The 20,147-nt window shown below is 49.6% G+C and overlaps 1 protein-coding gene across 4 annotated transcripts in view; it reads right to left on the bottom strand.

Moving 5' to 3' along the window:
• LOC142571742 (uncharacterized) overlaps positions 1 to 20,147 on the bottom strand; it is a 227,392-nt gene that overhangs the window by 76,377 nt on the left and 130,868 nt on the right. The window contains exon 1 of one of the 4 annotated variants that reach the window (XM_075680316.1): positions 12,732 to 13,030. The exons of 2 other annotated variants lie outside the window; for them this stretch is intronic. In XM_075680316.1, the coding sequence (XP_075536431.1) occupies positions 12,732 to 12,829 (98 nt within the window). In that variant the 5' untranslated portion in view covers positions 12,830 to 13,030. Of the gene's footprint in view, positions 1 to 12,731; positions 13,031 to 20,147 lie in introns of those variants that run through there. One more of the 4 variants, XM_075680313.1, reaches the window with a different exon arrangement.

The following is a 20,147-nucleotide window of genomic DNA, read 5'->3' as shown; positions in this document are numbered from 1 at the left end:
CTTACCGCGTCGACCAGCCAACCGACTGAATGACTGACTTACAGACTTGGTCAAGAATTAACGAACTGCACTGTACTGGAAAGCGGAATGAGCTGAACAGACCAGTGCTAGACTGGCCAGAGCTTGACTCGTGAGGGCTGGACTGACGAGGGCTGGACTGACCAGGGCTGGACTGACCAGAGTTGAATTGACGAAGGCTACACTGACCAGGGCTGGACTGACCAGGGCTGAACAGACCAGGGCTGAACAGACCAGAGCTGAACTGACCAGAGCTGAACTGACCAGACCTGAACAGACTGGAGATGAACTGACCAGAGCTGAACTAACCACAGCTGTAAGATAAGAGATGTACAGACCAGAATTGAACTGCCAAGAGTTTGACTGACCATAATTAAACTGACCAGAGCTGAACAGAACAGAGCTGAAATGAGCAGAATCGAATTCACCAGAGTCCATCTGGCCTCAGTCAACGGATCAGCATCAAAGAGACCAGAGTTTAACTTGCAAGAGCTGGGCTGACCTGAGCTAAATCGAAGTAACAGAGCTAATCTCAAACTGCAGGACAGGTATGAACTAAACTGACTGGACAGAATGTACTTTAGAGAAAGGAGTGACTCATTGACTGACTGACAGCACAGAGCTGAACTGGACCTACGGGAGAGAAGAGACTGACTAACCGACCGATCAACTAATTGATGTATTCTTGCGTAATCTTTTATTCGATGTTTTATACGGTAAAACGCTAAATGCTACGTACGCGTTATGAGAGCCAGGCGTTAATTTCGTCTACGAGCGATACCGCTGTATTCACGAACGTGCATATATATAGAAAATAGAAAGTTATTCCATAGCTTCTTCCTAGCTGTCCCTTGCCCTTAGGGAATAATCGAGAGGCGCCGAATTAAACGGAGTGGTCGTTATACACACCTTCTCCATCGAAAGCGCTTTCACGAGAGGCAAAGGGCCTGCGCGCTGCGTCGGCGTCCCCGAAACACATGCGCGCGCGCGAACATTCTCCTTGTTTTTCTCGCCTCGGCCGAAGCGAAAACAGCGCGCGGGGTCGGTCAAGAAGGTGCCGGTGGCGGTATTCCAATTCACCGCGGCGCGGCTCTTTCGCTGGCTGCTGGTCCACTCTCCATAGTACAACAACCAGCTCGCCAAGGCACCTCGGGCCGCGCGACCCAGCTATGCTATAGTACACAGCGTGCCGCCCCGACCACTCCGGGGCAGCGTTGGCGCTGGGAGCTGCTGCTGCTTCGAAAGTTAGCCTCCTCCGCAAGACGACTAGCGAGATACGGTTGCGAAGACCCAGTATACCTAGCCCTCTCCCCCCTCACACTACGTCAAGGTCAGGAAGGGAAGCCATCCCCCCAGGCAAAGCTGCGGTCACGGGCGATCGGCCGTTCGAGCGTAGTGGCCGCCGCTGCCGATTCGGCTGCGCCTCGCGGGGACCAGTTTGTCCAAGCAACAGGCAGCGAGTGCATGCGTGTGTGCGTGCGCGTATTTGCCCAGTGGCGGCGCCTATAAATAGTCGCGGCCCAAGACGATCTCAATTGCGTTTGCGCCTCGAACCGCAGCAGGCAGGCAGGCCTGCGTGCGCGATACGGTCTCGTTTCGTTTGGGACACCGTGTATACGGCGGAGCGGACGAGACGCCTTTTAATGGACAGGACAACAAACGACGATTTGGCAAGAAACGAGTTACGGTCGTAATAAACTTGGGCGCTGCCTGTGCTTTTCTGTTCCTTATTTTCCTCCCTTTCGCGTGTCAGCAAGAGAATCGCGCGAATGTAGAAATCAAAGCTGTGCGCGAGATGTACGAGATATACTCGTCGATTACGGCGAATTGGCGATATTATAATGTCTCCTTTCCTCCGTACCTCTCGCACGCGCTCTATTTTTGGAAGGTGTCCGAGCGTTACAAATGGGCTGGTTGCACGTATAAGGCTACTACGGGCCGCAGATCTAATTCTTAATACTGTAGTACCGCGGTCCCCTGGACGTATTTCAGGTTCAATCAAAGAAAGAGGGAAAGAAAACGCGGGCTCGATTTAAGAGGCAGGACTCTTACACTGCTTCGGTCGGTGCTATAGCGTATACCTCACTTTTGTCGCATAGCCTTAAGTCAGGATAGCAAATTATCGAATGCGCCATCGAAACGCAGGTTCCTTCGATTCAATCGCCGCCACGCGCACCGATGCGCAAGTTAAACACCATTACGAATGCCGTTCTTTTATATTATATACGACCTATAGCGCATGCACTGTGCAAGGTATATAACCCTTGCCTATTTGATCTATCGGTACAATCTTAACCAGCTTCTACATATAAAAAAACGTTTAGAGGGCAGCGAACCCTCTTGGCACCAATTTCGTCATGCTGGATCGCAGGCTCTCGTTCAGCTCAGTTGCGAACCGCAGATGGGAGTGAACGGCAAGGGGACATGAACGCAAATCAGTCGTTCATTGATTGAAAGACGTTTTGTTAATATATATATATATATATATATATATATAGAGAGAGAGAGAGAGAGAGAGAGAAGGAGAAGACAACGGTGACCAGACGCACGTCGGTTGTCGTAGTCTCGAAGGCCTTGCGGCTACTCCCAGTCCACTTCTAGTCAAGGACACTTTCAACGCGGCTACCAGGAAAAAACGAACACTGGGTTTCGCCATAGAGAGAAATAAAAAAAAAAGGAAAGAAAGAGAGTGCCGCCTGGAGCTTCTTCCTTATATATAGCGCCGCTCTCACCATTACGCTAACGACCGTCGTCGTAATAATCGATCAGAATTAGGTCCCGCGTACGTACCGAAGCCAAAGAGAAGACGGAGCATTTGAGGGCTCAATTACGACATCGCCGCAGCATACAACGCATCACCGTCACTTTATTAGCATCCTTAGCAGCGACAGTGCGGTTCCAGTAGCTTATCTAGCATCTTTTTCTTATTTCTTTTTTTTTCACTCTTCACCCACAAGCTTCCAGCACCACCCTATACAACGCCCAATACCCTCCAGGTTTCGCAAACGAGCGTTTTCTTTCTTTCTTTCTTTCTTTCTTTTTTTCCTCACGGCGGCGTATGCACACGTGTGAGCCTATTCAAACAAGGCCGCGAGCGAAGTGAAAACGAAGTCGTGCAGGCGAGCACGCACAGAATGACGCTTTCAAATAAGACAATGGGTGAGAAAAAGTACACGCAGGCAGCTAGCGCTGGGCTCGCGCATGCGTCATGAAACGCAGCCCGCTTCGACCGCACGCGCCCATTGCACGGACGCGGAGTCGAGAGCAACAACGCGGTCCACAAGACGTGAAGTGACAGGACCCAGCAACAAAGCTCCTAGCATAACAAGGCAGGCCGAACAAAGCCTGTATAGCTTTTCATTTGAAAGCTTGATCGTCCCACATTGAGGTCATCCGTATGTTGTTCTCGTGCCAGTGTCGTCAGTGAAGCCTCTACATAGCCTACTCTGAAGCATCCAAACCTGTCAGCCACAAAATGACAATATGTATATATCGATCGTTTCGTAGCACTCCTTAAGGGCAGCCTTCCTTCACAGGCTCCTACTGCGCAAGTGGTCCGCACTGACTGATCGACTGCCCTGGGCGCAGGTGGTCACAGCTGGTTAGGCCTTCAGGCGCGTGATTGCTTCGATTTATGACAGGCCGCGTCCGCACCTTTATGTACCCAAGCTTGAAAGAGGTGGTGTGTAGTTGTACAGAACAGTTCAACTTCCCTGGCGCATTCGTCATGCGCGCCAGCGCAAACTACGCCAGCGCCCTCTACAGAATTATCTACGGCGCAACAGCGAAGCTTACGGGATCGCCAAAGAATGAAACGAAAACGGAGGACACATTTCGCAGAAGTGCATGTGTGTTTCGAAACCACGGAAGTCGACTTTTCGGTTAAAAAAGCACTGTCCCGCCGCTACTCCAGAAAAAAAAAGGAAAAAAAAAAACATTCCCTGTTTTTTGTTGTTGTTTTTTTAAACGCCCTTACTGGGGTGCGCTAGTGCCGCAGGCAACTTCACAATCCAACCACCCGCTGCTGCGTGCGCCCATGTTCGCAAGCCAGTGTCTCGCAAACACACAAGCACCTCGGGCTGCGGGAGGTCTGCACAGTTCAGTGTGCTGCTCCGTTATCTGCGCCCATTTCCTTTCGGGTTACACGCCGCAGTTGGCGCCAAACAACCATCGGAATGCGGAGCTGTGCAACAGCTCGGCATGTCGCGGCGTCCGTCGCGAGCCGGAGCATGGCGCCAGGCTTCTCTGACGCTTCCGTCAGGTACAGCATACGTCGACGTGTGCGGACGAACTGGGCCGCGCAACTCCGCAATCTCGTTGCAGAGTGAGCCAACAACTTTGGCGGCGTGCGCGCAGTACAGGTATCCTTCGCAGCCACAGAAAAATGCGCGAATTATAAGATGACATACAGCTCTCGGCATGATTGCCGAGTATAATGCCGTTAGATCCGAAGCACTAGGGGGGGGGGGAGGGGGCTTATCTAACAGTATAGCAGCAACGAGGTTCCCGAGCTAATGTACTACTCTATAGCCTGCTACTATGCACTTTGAGCGGCGGAAAGTGGATCAAGAGGAGCAGGGACTGATGATTAAGGTGGTGATGATCGCGCCTGCGGCGGGGGAAATAAACAATGGGCACGGAAGAGCGCGAGACACGGCGCGGGTCTCCTAGCGAGAGTGGCACGCACGCCAATAGCCAGCAGCAGCTTCCTGCCACTCTAATGAAGGCGCGGTAAAGACCAATTTCATTACATTCACCACGCCACATCAGCGCGCTTCGTTACAGGGAAACTTTGCGGCGGAGTGGCGTATGGTGCTGTCCACGACGCCACTGCAGGCGTCGCGTTTTCAAACGAAATGCACGAGTCGTGTACGTGCGTGCGTGCGTGCGTGCGTGCGTGCGTGCGTGCGTGCGTGCGTGCGTGCCCCATTATCTCGGCGCGCCACCGTACACGGCGGCAGCATACCAGGCGCCTCACTTTGCGAGTGCGCCAAACGCATTGTTCTGCGCGATACGGCCCAACCGGTGCGAGCCAGACAAGAGGACGAGCTCTTGCCGGCGACGTACTTACGATCTCGAGCCGACACGCTCGGCTCAGACGCGCAGAGAAACATCCGCTTGTTGCCAAGGCACGCGCAGAGGTTTGCCCTTGCGACACGTACGCGCGAGCCCCTCGGCGATGGATGAGGCGGCCGCCCCCCTTCATCGGTCGCTCGACACTTTCCTCGGCCTCTACACCGCGGCAACGCGCATGTGCCTCTGCCAACAATGTGAGCGGCCCTCGGTGCGCGCGACATCGCTTCCTGGCAAAGGAATCCGAACGCCGCTTTATTCGCTATGCGCGGGCCGGCTGTATAGACGTACAATTACGGGCTCGCGCGGAAGTCAAATAAACCTCCATGTCCTCGCTCGTCACGAACGCAAGTTGTCCGGGGCCATCCATCCATCCATCAGCCACGCGTGCTTACCTCGGTTGCGTAATGCGCGACCTTGACGAGACAACACAACACATCGTGGTTGCCCCACCCGATGCGTAAAGCCTGCATATATCCAAGCTTCGGAAGGCTTTAAAAAGAATAAATAAAATAAATAGCGCACACATAAAGTAGCTGCAATGTCCACAGCTTATCTCAGATATCTACCTAAATTTTCTTGCGCGTGCGCACAGCCAAAGGCTATAGGCTACATTTTCCCCAGTCCTACACACCGGAGCATCAATAACAAGGGGATGATCGTGGCAAACAAGTTCATCGACCGCCTGGCATACACTGTATGCAGCAACTATACTGATGCTGACAGGCTTTGAGATGAGGACACAGGCAGAAATCGATGTGCCCATGGCCCAACTAGCCATACGAGGTCACTCACTCGCACACACACTCTCTCTCTATCAAGCTAAAATATAATAATCGTCCGGAACCTCACAGCCTTCTGTCCTTACGTGGGCGCGGCCAGCGGCTACAACGGCCTCCCGTTAGGGGGTCCTGACAATAGCGCGCTCCTCAGGATCAAAAGAGCCCGCCATCCGTCCGTCCGTCCGTCCGTTCGTCCGGAACATTCGGCCGCGTTTGTAATGAACTTATGTGCGGACAGTGCTCTGTTGGTTTACCGGCGCGCGCTCGCTGCTCTGAGACATCAACGCCGCACAAAATACGGCTTGCATCATCAAAAAAGAAAAGAGAAAGAAAAGGCAGCGTCCGAGGAAATTATTCGAATACATCGGCGCGGCTTTAAAATCGGCGCTCGCCACAAATATGCGGCTGAATTTCGCAAGCGGTGCGCCGCCCGCAAGAGCTCGAATGGTTCAACTCATCACGTGCGCACGGACATACGACGGCCTCGATACCACATACGTGACGGACAGGCTTCTCCATCGGCACGTGCATTTAGTCAGGCGTTTGACCGACGTCGTTACAGCCTGGAGGAACTGCCCGCAGCCCGGCATAGTAATTCAACTGTAGCACCGAATGCGGCGCATGTACGGAAGCTGCCCCCGAAGATGAAGTATTCAAGAAGTTACAATGGAAATCCCGTCACTCGTGCGAAAGGACACGTGATGAATGGGTGCACGGAACACAAATCCCTACAGGCGCGCCGAACAAAAAGAAGAGACAAAAAGTAAAGAATAAAGGGCTAAAATAGGCACGCTTATATGTGATCAAGCACACACGATTGTATGCATACACAAAACAATGCTGCCCTGGCGACTACGCACGGCGTTACAAGCTGCTCGAGTATGCAGAACACTGAATGCCGCGGTGATACGTTGTACGTCAGCAGCTGACCACCGCAGGCGCTGTGCGTACAGGTTGAAGAGATTGTGTCTTTCTCACTGTTTCAAACAATCCAGACGCGCCAGCCGTTACTCGAGCGATCTCTCGAGAACGCTTACAACACACACACACTTCCTCGTTCCGTTTCTGATACGCCGTCAACTCATTTCCAATACGGTTTTTTTTTTTTTTTCGGTAAACGTCTTTTTTTTCTAGTATTCTGCAGAAAAGCGTCCACAACTGAGCACATTATATTTAGATGTAAAGCTTCCCCAAACGAAATGTTAATCTTACTTGTTATTGAGGCCACCGAAGAGTCCATGGTATGAAAAATTTTAAAAAAAGGCGCCTTCTCAAAACTGTGCACCGATGCGCTACTTCTTCATTAAAGCGAATCCCCTAATTACTTTAGCCCTACGCCTACAAAGTCTCAGCACTATCGTTTTCGATATGTTTTAACGAGTGCTGACGACAAATCGAGCGCTCTTCGAGCTGGCCTTGCAATCGATTCTTGAGGTGTGTACGTCAGTGCAGGCCAAGGAAAGACATCATAGGTATTCACATATACGGAACACATATTGATGTCTTCATAGTTGACTACAGAAGTGACCTAATAAACGTAAGCAAACTAATGGCTTTCTTTCTTTCTGACTATATAAATAGTTTCATGCACTGCAATAGCGCGGCGAAGTACAAACGATCGTTTCTCAGCAAATGGCTGACGCGGCAGTTTTTCCTTTTCTTTCTACCTTTCTCTTTTTTTCTTGCTTCGAGCGCATGCATATAATAATAATAATAATAATAATAATAATAATAATAATAATAATAATAATAATAATAATAATAATAATAATAATAATAATTCACATGCGGCGAATGGCACAGTTGAATAATAACGACAGCGACCACAGAAATAAAAGCTTAAAAGAAACAAGAGACGTTTCAATCGGGAAGTGGTCCGTGGTATATAAAGAAATCTCTGGTGGTCGGCTACGAACTATTTTGACCATCTGAGATTATTTAACATGCACTTAACCCCACAAAACCTAAACACCATTCCCAATCAAGAAAAAATACACTTTGTTCTTATTTATTTCTGGTCCTGAAGAGTACAGTCGCACAAAAAAAAAGCAACAAAATCTTACGTGTGCGAAAATTGATTAATGTAGCAACTAATTAATTAGTGATTGGTTTCCTGTATCATCCACAACTGAAAACTCGATCAAGCGTATCAAAAGCTAGGGGTGTGCGAATTGTGATTCTTGAGAGCGAATCGAATACGAATCGAACAGCTTTCGAATAATGAATAGCCGTTATCAGAATTAATGTGAAACTATATTGACACCCCTCTGTTCATAACGCTAGCCAGTGTTAGGTATGGCCGGACGCCAAGGGCGATACGTCATCCCCCTACCTTCTACTTGGTCGGACGCCAAGGGCGATACGTCAACCCCCTACCCTCTAACTTGGTCGGACACCACGGGCGATACGTCATCCCCCTACCTTCTATTTGGCCGGACCCCACGGCGCCGAAGAGGTCATTCACCCGACCTTCTCCCCGGATTCGTCGAAAAGAGGATCGACTTCTCCTCCCCGTGCTCGGTAATGCAGGAGGAGGGGCCCTCTCTCTGTGCCTGTCACGTGTCATCGACGGAAGCAAGATCCCGCCCACACTTGTAGAGAGCTTATTTAAGGGGCTCCGAAATGTACTTGTGATGTACTTCATACTTCATGCTTTTCTTATTTTCTTTCAACTACCTTTGAATAAACCGTGCAAGTTTCGCACTAGCAAATCGTCTCGCCCTTGCTCGGTCGCTATGGTCTACCGGATGCCTGCAGCCCGCCGACAACGCCACGCTACCCAATAAGTAATGTCGGTCGAGCTTCGATAGGCAGGCGCCGCTACTTCTCGGCAGCAGTACGGTACGCTACCCTGGAGTACGCAACACCAGTTTCTGTCATTACACAGTGCGTTATGAAGCGCTATTTATTAAAAGCACAAATGAAGCATTAGGAGCAAACAACTAGTCTCACTGCATGCACACGGTTCTTCAGGGAGCGCGAATGAACGCTGTGCAGCCTGTCAAGTATGGCTACCTAACTGATGTCGTCTGCTCCACTACGCAAGTTCTCATGTTTTATGCCTATGATGTGGCCGCAGCGACTAAAATTTACCGCACTTTTGCTCCAATTTTAAGTTTATTTAGACGCAGTTGACGTTCAACGGACTTGCAAGGGAACAAGAGTTCAGGATCACCAGCCAGCCTCTAGAGACTGCGAAGGAGTACGTTTAACTATGTCAATTACTCACAGAGGATCCTGATCATGAGAAGGAATTAAATTCACAGAAGAATAAAGATGGCTTGGAGTGCATACGGCAGGCATTACCAAATCTTGACTGGGATCTTACCACTGTCATTGAAAGAAAAGTGTGTGTACAAGCATTTCATTGTACCGGTGCTAAAATGTGGGGCAGAAACTTGGAGGTTAACAAAGAAGCTCGAGAACAAGTTAAGGGCTGCACAAAGAGCGATGGAACGAAAAATGCTAGGCGTAACGTTAAGAGACAGGAAGAGAGCAGTGTGGATAAGAGGGCAAACGGGGATAGCCAACATTCTAGTTGACACCAAGAGCAACAAATGGAGCTGGGCATGCGACGTAATGCGTAGGGTAGATAACCGGCGGACCATTAGAGTTACAGAATGGGTACGAAAGGAAGGGAAGCGCAGTCGAGGACGGCAGAAAACTAGGTGGGGTAATGGAATGAGGGTATGCAGGCACAAGTTGGAATCAGCTATAGCGCAAGACAGGGGTAAATGGAGAAACCTTGGAGAAGCCTTCGTCCTGCAGTGTACATAAAAATAGGCGGCGGCGGTTGTTGTTGCTGCTGATGATGATGATAATGATGTTCTGAAATATCCGAAAGCTTTTCAAAATATTCGAAAGAAAAGCATTTACGTATTCGGTTCGTTATTCGCAAGCTTCGAATGTTCGCACGCCCCTACCAAAAACGTTGCTGTGGTCATTGCGTTAAGTTTCCCGCTGTAAATCAGAATTTCAATGTATCAAACTAAGCATAGCAAAAAAAATTACACGTACGGCTATATGAGATTAAGTTAATTACACGGGCGTTCTCGAATTTCTCTTTCAACGGAACGCTACAGCCGCGGCCGGGTATCGGACCTTCAACCTCACGTTCTGCAGCATAAGACCTGGCCCCTCTCTGGGTGAGATGCAGGAGAGAGAGAGAGAGAGAGAGAATATGTGCGCCAGCGTCGTGTGCGTGTTAAAACGTGGGTGGTTACACACTGCGCACGTGAAGATGGCAGTACGACCGCATGACCCAAACTCGCATTACGCAATCGATCGCCGAGCAAGCCTGATAGCACGGCAGAGTAACGAGAGATTCTGGGCAACACGTCGCAAGAGGCGGGCGTCTAAGAACCGGCAGCAATAAATAGGCTATCAGGCGCCCGCGTCGATAAGCTCGCACACGCGGACTGCCGTGTCTCGAACAGAGAGCCGGATTGACGGGACTGTCTACAGAAGTGTGTTGCGTTCTCAACGCTCTTACGCAGCCAGACCGACGAGAACAGGCATCTCTCCGCATCCTCAAAAAAAAAAGAAGAAGAAGAAGAAGAAGAAGAAGAAGAAGAAGAAGAAGTAAGAACGGAAAAGAAGGAAAATATTAACCTCGTTCGGCATGTCACAGTTTTCCATCAGTTGTCCATCACATTTTCTGGCAGCGGAGGCTCAACACGGCAAAGAACGAAGCAAATCGAAAGACCCACCACCTTAATAACGTTCGAACAGCAGCTGCTGCACGCCAATTCGCATGTTTCGGCGGTATTTGGTCGAATCTACATTTACTAAGAACGCCAACGCCGGAATGAAGCTCACTCCTATAGAAAAGTGGGATCGCGATACTGTGACTTCGTCATTAAATTAGCAACTCGTCGAGCAAACGAAATATCACCGATGAAATTACTAATAAGCTCCGATCATCCATACTGCACGACTACAGAAGCTGACTTGGGTTCCGCAGCTTTCTTTTGTTCTTTTCCTCACTGTCTCATTAGGAAAACGACACAAGGTCGAGACCCAAAGAGCTCTGCACGCTAGACGCAGCGTGTAAGTTCCTACGTCAGCCTGACATCTCCCATGTCAGGCCCACAGTGCGCCAACATAGCACCAACATAATTGGCCGAACACGTTGGGAAGGCGAAGTCCTACGCTGGGACTGGACGATTGTCCCTATGCTTACTATGCCAATAGTGAAAGGATATGGAAGAACGAAGATCTCCTCGAACCAACAAAACGGTGTTCCGGAACAAGCGAGAAATAAGTCAGGACCTTTAAATCCGCGAAGCGCAGTGAATGCCCTTCGGATCGCTTCGGATAATCAGAACAGAGAACCAGCTCATCCACTGTCCGGCTCCACTGATCGCACCCTACGCGATGCTGAATGCAACTTGAGGACCTGAGCTTGTTGCATGCGCATTGCGAGGAAATGCTTCTAGCAGAAAGCACTGACGTTGACAGCAGGGAATAAGATACACGACGCGTCCCTGGCGGTAAGGACTGAATGGAATCTTCACGGAAGGATTAGTAGCCCACAATGGGCGAGCCTTTCTCTGGAGCACACAGTCGACTCTCGTTATCGATTGGTGCCGAAGCGAGCTGAAGCGTTATCTCCTTGCACGGAGTCGGTGAGGAGGAATATGTAGGCATATTCTTCCAGGAAAACGCGTCCCACCTTGTCACAGCATTCTGCGAATTCCTCTCGTGTTTACATAACGATATCGCCACTTCAGGCTCTGGGAGAGACCGGATCATGCGCACTCGGATGGCCCGCCTTCGCGCGCCAGGGAAACTTACGTGGAGCGACGACGTTGTGCACCTAGTGCACATACATTGCTCGACACGATCGGCGTGTTTCGCGAGACGGGCACAACGCTTCGAGCCAGATAGCGACGCCGAGCGATCCCGACGTCACAACGTTCAACAGTCTGTGATGTAGGGCCCGGATATCGATAAAGACAGATAGATACGATGTCTTTTTTTTTTTTTGGCGTCGATGAGACAGGGAAAGGAAAACCATATTTTAAAATTTTGAGCAAGGCACCGAGGTGGATACGGATATAGCAAAGCGACCATTGCCACGCGATATCGACAAGTTGCGCGGATGTTCACATCATAAGCGAAACTGTTACAAAATGGGGTGACTTATTGATTGATCGACTGTACGATTCGTCGATTGATTGATTGATTGATTGATTGATTGATTGATTGATTGATTGATTGATTGATTGATTGATTTCGAGAGTGTTTTCGCATGCAGTAATTTACGTGTACGTCGTAGGCAGTTTTTGAACGCCCGCGATGCACGAGTACACAAACTACAACCACGGCACAATCGCAAACTTAGTACTCCGGCATCTGCAAACACCGAAGGCAATAATACTGCATTGGAAGACGCGTGCAATGACAATACTGGAAGAGGAAAGAGTCGCTGCCTGCGTTCATTCTACGTTCACACCGTGATCGCATCACGCGCAGGAAGAGAAAAAGTAATATTTGCACATAGGCACGCCGACGGCACTTGTTATTACCGCTGATTACGAAAGTCACGACAGCTGAGCGAACACAGTTCGAGCTGCAACAGACGCTGGTGCGTAGCGGACGCTTCAGAGAAGAGACAAGAGGAAATAAAGGAAAGCAGCACGGCGAAAGAAAATAAAAATTAAGCACAAGCTGGTCCCGATTCACTCACAAAACAGATAACGTAAAGCACGCAACATCTATATTGCCACAGGACGCGCACGCAGGTAACACCTGCGATTCAAGACGACTCTATCTGTAACAACGCAAAGCGCACGCAGCAAAGGTACAGGCACGGAAAGAAGCGAAAAGCGCGGATTCTCTTCTCTTTGGCTTTACCAGTCATCGTCGTCGTCGTCGTCAGAGGCGTCTCCGAAAGCAGCGGGGCGGCGTTCCTTCGGCCGTCGGCGTCGCAGCGTGTCCCACAGGGCCTTCATCGCGGCGATTCGAGAGAAGGTGACAATGAACGCGGTGGAAGGGTGTCCGTCCCCACCGCAACCACCGGGTCCCCGGCACAGCGGCGGCGAAAACAATAAGCGCCGCCGTCCGCTACGGCGCGTTACGTGCGTCCGCAACGTCCGGCGAGAGAGAAGATTAGGGCCAAGGAATTTCGGCGCGGCTCCGCTGTGGTCGACAGCGCGAGCGTAGTGTGCGTCGGCGTCTCCCCACCAACGTTATCTGAGGCTCGCAAAGAAAAAAAAAAAGGGGGGGGGGAGGCAGACGCGCCCAGCAGCCCCTTCTTATCGCTGTCGCGGAGTAGTCGTCTCCCTGGAGCGGTGCCGAGCGCAAGCCATCCGGAACCGCCTCCGCACGTGACAGAGTCGAGGCATATATGCACGCAAACCACGCGGCTCCCGCTAGGCGCTGCCACGCCCACCAGCGCAACCAGCGCGACTTACGTTGGGTGCGCGTTTGCGTGCAATCCCTTATCGGTGATGCGATTAGGTCCAAAGCGGGCGTAAGATATGCTTATCGTGACAAAATAGATGAGCGCACCTCAAATGGGGAACGCCACATGAGTTTATACGCAAACAGAGACGCGGAAGAAGCTAATTCCGTCTTCTACCTGTATATAAACATTCCGATCCACAACGCGCAGTCGATGGAGAAAAAAAAAATGAAGAAAGCGCATTTGTTTGAGAGTGTCACACACGAGAATAAAGCCAGGTCCGTTCGATGAAGTATGTCCGCTGACGGGAATTGAAAATTGACACCACGGCTGACGTCGCGTGCTTACGTTATAAACGCATGTTCGTCTGTATATGCGCTTCTAATATCCATCGATATGGTCGCGAGAAAACAAAGTGCCCCAGCTGGCGGTCGGCAACCCGCATAAATCCGCTCGCGTTCCTAAGGTGCTCCTCAAATCAATGTCGCCGCGCAGGATAAATTGTTTCGCAAGAAATGGAGGACGTGACAGTATTCCACAATCGCTCCTGCGTGTGGCAACGACAGCTCCTTTATAACAGCCGCGATCGCGTACTCCACTGTGCGTGTGTACGTGCCGTTCGCCTATAGGTTCGCAGAAAAGACGACGTTCTCCTTCAAGAGTGTCACAATCGACGGAAGGTCACGCGCTCGACACCCGCGATATTGATGTCACACATCGGCGTTTCATAAGCTGCCACCCCCCCCCCCTCTCTTTCTCTATCTCTCAAGCCTACATGCGCCGCATTTTTTCTTCGTCTCGTCGCCATACCCAGGCGCACACGCTGCGTGAATTGCAACTGCCACTTTGGCACCGTGTCAAAAAAAACAAAAACATACCGATCGAGACGCACGTTCCTGACACGACCGAGCGCGCGTTAAAACGCATACACCCAGGTGGCTGTATAGGCAGCCTTGCCAAGGTATACAAGAGGAAAGCGGTCTCCCGCGAGCTCCAGCGGTATTAAGAGACTGGTCAATAGTCGATACAGCTCTCTCGATCGAGCGGCCGCTTTACTAATGAAAGAACAGTCACCTCCAAAACGCGTGTTTGGCGCGAAGAGGAAAATAATTGTGCTGCGGCGGTGCCATCAACGGGCATACGTATAGACGCGCCAACAAGTGTGCAATTCGGCCACGGGGAAAAGAATTCGCTCGCAGCACACGCGCTATATGTATGGCTTGGCCGATTACGCGCCGAGAGGCGAATCGATTCCCCAAATAGCTGCCTTGGGAGACACACAGAAGCACGAACATTACTGCGAATCGTATGTGGCGGTATATAATAAGGTTCGCGATATAAGCAGTATTTGATAAAAAGATAAGACGCTAGGGCTACGAGGTGCAATGGCAGTCGTACAGTATGCCCTATACAGGGGCGCACGAACAACTTCGAGCAAAGCGGTATAGCGAAGGATACGCGAACGGTTCTTTATTTATATAGCCATATCCGACTAGTCGTTTCGAAGCATTATGATAATACTGCATCAGGGCGTCACATGCATGGAGATTTAAAGCTGTACTACGAGAACAGGCGGGTTAGGTAGCGTTAATCAGGCTTCGTTATCACCTCCTGAGCCAACTTATTCACGCAGTAAAGCATAGTTTACACGACCGTGGAAGTGTTGCCATGGGCGCTCTACAACGATCAGACGAAAATGTCCATGAGTGTATAGAGCAATAGTAATGGCACTAATAACGCAGTTCACTGGTAACCGCTACAAAGCTATACCGCGCCACTACCGGGTTCTGTCTGCATACGTATTACGATATAACAAAAGGTTTATCACGGCGCAATCCGTTTAACGCCATGGAAACAAGACATTGCGAGGCAAAGGCATCAGGGGCGCCTTTTTGTTTCGGCCGAAAGGGGGCGAATTGCCGTTTCCGTTCTTTACATTTTCTGCTTTTCCTCGTTCAAGCTTGTTTTCCAGCAAAAAAAAAAAAGAAAAAAAAAGATAACGAATGGGTGAGTCCCACTCGGTTTCTTCCTAAAAATGTATTCAATGTAACCTTATGATGAGCCATACTTTCGGTATTTAAAGAACACTGGGAGCATGCCTTGCAGGCTTAGGTAAAGTGTACTGCACGATACTACGCAACATGCAAGCTCAGCGTGACATAAAACACAGAAAAAGAACGGAAAACAAAATAAAAAGAAGCGGACCACTCTGTTGCTGTGTGCACAAGTTTGCAAAGGAGCAACAGGTTCTGCGCGAGGCGGGCTTTGTCGCGTAGCCCGTCACGGACTTGAAAGCTCGAGAAAGGTTTCACAATACGTATAGTCGTTCAAGCACGCCCATAAACGAGCAGCGAGCCAGTTGTCATAACATGGTAAACACCAAGGAATTCCGCTCAGACGGGGTTAGAGACCGCCATCATGATTTCCAGCGTGAGGGAGTGTAGCAAAGGGGAGCGATAGTGGCGCCAAAGCACTTGGGCCGGTCAGGGTCGCAGATAGCGCCACAGGCCACAACCGGAACGACACGACGCGTCGTGACAGTTGCGACGAAGGCCACTGCTCGAAACACTTCTCACATTGGTCATGCTCGCGGAATGTGTCATCAGCGCATGCTAGTTTCTTACTAGGGGCCGCATGCACAGTGGCTGTCGTCACTAAAAGTGAGTGAGTGAGTGAGTGAGTGAGTGAGTGAGTGAGTGAGTGAGTGAGTGAGTGAGTGAGTGAGTGAGTGAGTGAGTGAGTGAGTGAGTGAGTGAGTGAGTGAGTGAGTGAGTGAGTGAGTGAGTGAGTGAGTGAGTGAGTGAGTGAGTGAGTGAGTGAGTGAGTGAGTGAGTGAGTGAGTGAGTGAGTGAGTGAGTGAGTGAGTGAGTGTTTTTGGCTATCGTTCATAGCTCAAACAGAGGAACTTCGGTCATACCATTTGCTACCATACAAGCGGGGAAAGCAGTAAAGCGTAGCGCGAAGAAAAAAAAATAAAAGGAGGAAGTGACCGCTGCTTCCATACACGAGAAAGTATACGGCACGAGTGTGGACGGTCACCCTAAAGCACAATTCAACACCCAGGCCTGTCGATTTTCAAACCTGCTGTGGCACAAGTATTGTTTTATACGCCGGGCACTCGTGTGGCTATAGTGCTTTTAAATCCAAAGTCCCTGTAGCATGTTAAAAATGTAAGGCCATATAGAGTTCATGCACTCCCTTCATACACTCCCACGAAGCTCCCACCCTACGCACTGCGTTAGGCAGTGCGTAGGGTGGGAGTGTTCAGGCAGCATGGGCATGATATGGTTATTAGTGCATGAAAACCCGCCGTGGTTGCTCAGTGGCTATGGTATTGGGCAGCTGAGCACGAGGTCGCGGGATCAAATCCCGGCCACGGCGGCCGCATTTCGATGGGGGCGATATGCGAAAACACCCGTGTGCTTAGATTTAGGCGCACGTTAAAGAACCCCAGGTGGTCGAAATTTCCGGAGTCCTCCACTACGGCGTGCCTCATAATCAGAAAGTGGTTTTGGCACGTAATACCCCATAATTTAATTTTAATTAGTGCATGAATTTGAACGAACCAGCCATTTTCGGAGCAGACAGTCCTGGAACTAAAATAAGAGGACGCAAGCAATCAGTTTCTGCAAAGGATCAGAATAGGACTAATCATATCACTCATAATGCAAGCACTCCAAGCAAAGCGAGTAGTGAGCAGTTGGTCTTCCTAAGAAAATTATATTTTAATTGTTTTAATTAATGGTTCAGTCGACACAATTCAAGGAATACGCGCGAAATGAAAGAAAGAAAGAAAGAAAGAAAGAAAGAAAGAAAGAAAGAAAGAAAGAAAGGAAGAAAGGAAGAATTGCGATCGCTCGCTGATGTCGCAGTAACGTATTCTCTCGGAAACACTGTGTATTTTATATGGCCCACACAACTGGCCCGCATGCTGTCTGGTACGCGTCACGTTTGCAAAGAAATCTTATACTAAGGAAGCGAATTAAGGAACGTCGCGCACTCCACACTTTCTATTTGAATATTCCGACTGTGACATCGCGGAAAATCACACAGATAAAATTCATGGCCTTCACAATAACGGGTTACCAGAGCGTTCTGTACGGTTTCCTTTTTTTTTTTGCGATTCATGTAAATCTTGGCACAGACATGAGTAGGACGTACGCCCGATGGCTCGATACCTCGGCGCATGCGCTCACTACGACACAGCGCGTGCGAGCTGTTCGTGCCCATAGCTGCACAGGTGAGTGATCAGCAGGACCCAGAAAAAATCGATCCATCACTGATGGCATGCGTAATCCACCACCCATATGACTTTTCTATAAGACGGACGCCGCTGACCAGAAGCGGCCGTCTCTCTCTCTCTCTCTTTCTCTCTCTCTCTCAAACACACACACACACACACACACACACACACACACACACACACACACACACACACACACACACACACACACACACACACACACTTGAATATAAAACACCGATTGCGCGAGGCGAGTGGTTATCAGCAGACGGCGCTGACGATGAACCGGCGGCTACAGAGTTTCCTACAAAATTTACTAGAGAGAACTCCGGCGGTACTATCTACGAGAGTTGCGAGCAGGGCTGTTCAGGCAGCATGGGCACGATATGGTTATTAGTGCAAGAATTTGAACGAACCTGCCATTTTCGGAGCAGACAGTCCTGGAACGCCCACCTATGCAGTCGTCACACCACAAGACAGTGAAGGCACTCATGAAGTTTTTGCGTTCGAGTGGCCTTGTGGAGAGTCTAATTCTCATGAACGTTCACGACCTTCCCTACCTTCTTTTTCGTTTCCCTGCTTTTTTTTTCTCAGCTGTTCTTTCCATCTTTCATTTCCCCTTATTTTGCCCCCAGTGCAGGGCTGCAAACCAGAATCTGATCTGGTTAACCTCCCTGCCTTTCCCATCCCGTTTATGTATGTCTCTCTCTCTCTCTCTGAACGAACTTCCGACAGCCTGGCTTAACATGACTTTGCAAGCAATCATTCAAAAGCGTATTGCGTTATAAATGTCAGAATTTGCAATGACTGCCCGTGTGTGCGGAGATTAATTGCCTTGCTGAGCTTAAGATACTACGAGTGCGAGGCAAATTATATATAAACCGTAATAAATAATGCGTCAAGAACGCCTGACGTCGCAAGGGCGAAGTTTAGAACGTATTGAATTGAACCAGCCTTCTCATGATAGCTGACCGACCGCCAGCGCCAGAGCGCCCATTAGTAATTTCTGTGGGAAACTGTGTGACGGAGGCCGCGAACTCCCGTGTTGCTATTAACAGATCTGGGGCCGCGCCGTACATGGTATCTGGTTCTTCGAAAAGCTTGCCGTACTTTGCAGCGCAACACAAAGCATCGACTTAGTGCCAAAGCGGTGTACCTATTGTCTTCGCAGCGCCTGCGCTCAAATGCCGGTTCGGCACACTGGACGCTCAGATAAGACATGGCAAAAAAAAAAAAAAAAAAAAAACGCAGCGGCATTCGGAAGATACACCGCCTCGCTCAACTCGCTCGTTTCCTATCTCCCAAAGAGGTTCCACGCGCCGCCAGCCAGTCGCAAAATGTCTCCATTCTTCGTGTCACCACAATGGCCAGATAAAGATGTCGCAGCTATAGGACATAACGCAACGCGTCTATGCGTCGACGCCACGAAAGACTAAGCTAACGCGTGCACTTCTCCAAGGGTGCATCCCACCATAGATCCTCTTCGGACCAAGAGGCACGGTAAGTCATTCGCTCACGAGTCAAATCTCGAGAGCGACAAGCTCACAACAGCTACAGTCTAACCAAATATTCCCCCTCTCACTGTACAACCCTGTTCTTTCGCAACGCTGGGGTGTTTCATTAACAGCTTGTGCCGGAGGACACCCAAGAACAGCGCACATATGCCATGGGAATGCCCACCATCACCGCTCCCACGACACACCTACTTTCTACTTCAACTCATCCACACTCACCACTGAAATGGGGGACTCGGGCCACCACGTATCTGAACCAAAGGTTACCTTGCGGGATTTATCACAGGAGCACGGTGTACAGAGGAGTAATGAGAAACAACGCCAGCAAAGCCCTAATCTGAGCACTTCAACTTCATTTTTGATAAATAAAGTGGTCTCTCTCTCTCTCTCTCTCTGAAGCACAAGCAGCAGCAGTGCTGCCCTACCAACTACACACACACACACACACACACACACACACACACACACACACACACGCACGCACGCACGCACGCACACACACACACACACACACACACACACACACACACACACACACACACACACACACACACACATATATATATATATATATATATATATATATATATATATATATATATATATATATATATATATATATATATGTATATATATATGTATATATATATATACGCAACTGCTATACAATGTCCTGGATATCTGAAGGTTGTTACTGCGGAAATTAAGAACATTCGCAGAAGTATAGCGGACGTTTCTTGCCCATGCGCATAGCAGATGCGTATAAGGCAGTGAAATACGACGCTGCGAAAGCATATGCAGATGTTGACACTTGCGTGAGCGCTAAGTGGTGTTTCGACGTGACACGCACAACGCGTACACAGCGGGAACACACAAACAGAAAGGGCAGGAAATGTCCACGACCCGTCTCTATTTTTTTTCTCTCTTTTTCTTTCTTTCTTTCTTGACGCCGCCGTTGAGCGTCGTCAGCACAAAGGCAATCTATTATTCTCTTTTTGTCCTCCATTCACAACGAGCCGGTGGGCACCGAAGGACACGCAAGGCTTCCAATAAAGTAAAAATAAGAACAATAACAACAACGAACGTCTCCAATGAAAAAAAAATACAAC

This window comes from Dermacentor variabilis, chromosome 2 (assembly GCF_050947875.1).
Source record: "Dermacentor variabilis isolate Ectoservices chromosome 2, ASM5094787v1, whole genome shotgun sequence".
Taxonomy (NCBI): domain Eukaryota; kingdom Metazoa; phylum Arthropoda; class Arachnida; order Ixodida; family Ixodidae; genus Dermacentor; species Dermacentor variabilis.
Note: the sequence above shows the minus strand (reverse complement) of the source record. Positions and strands in the feature narration are given on the sequence as shown.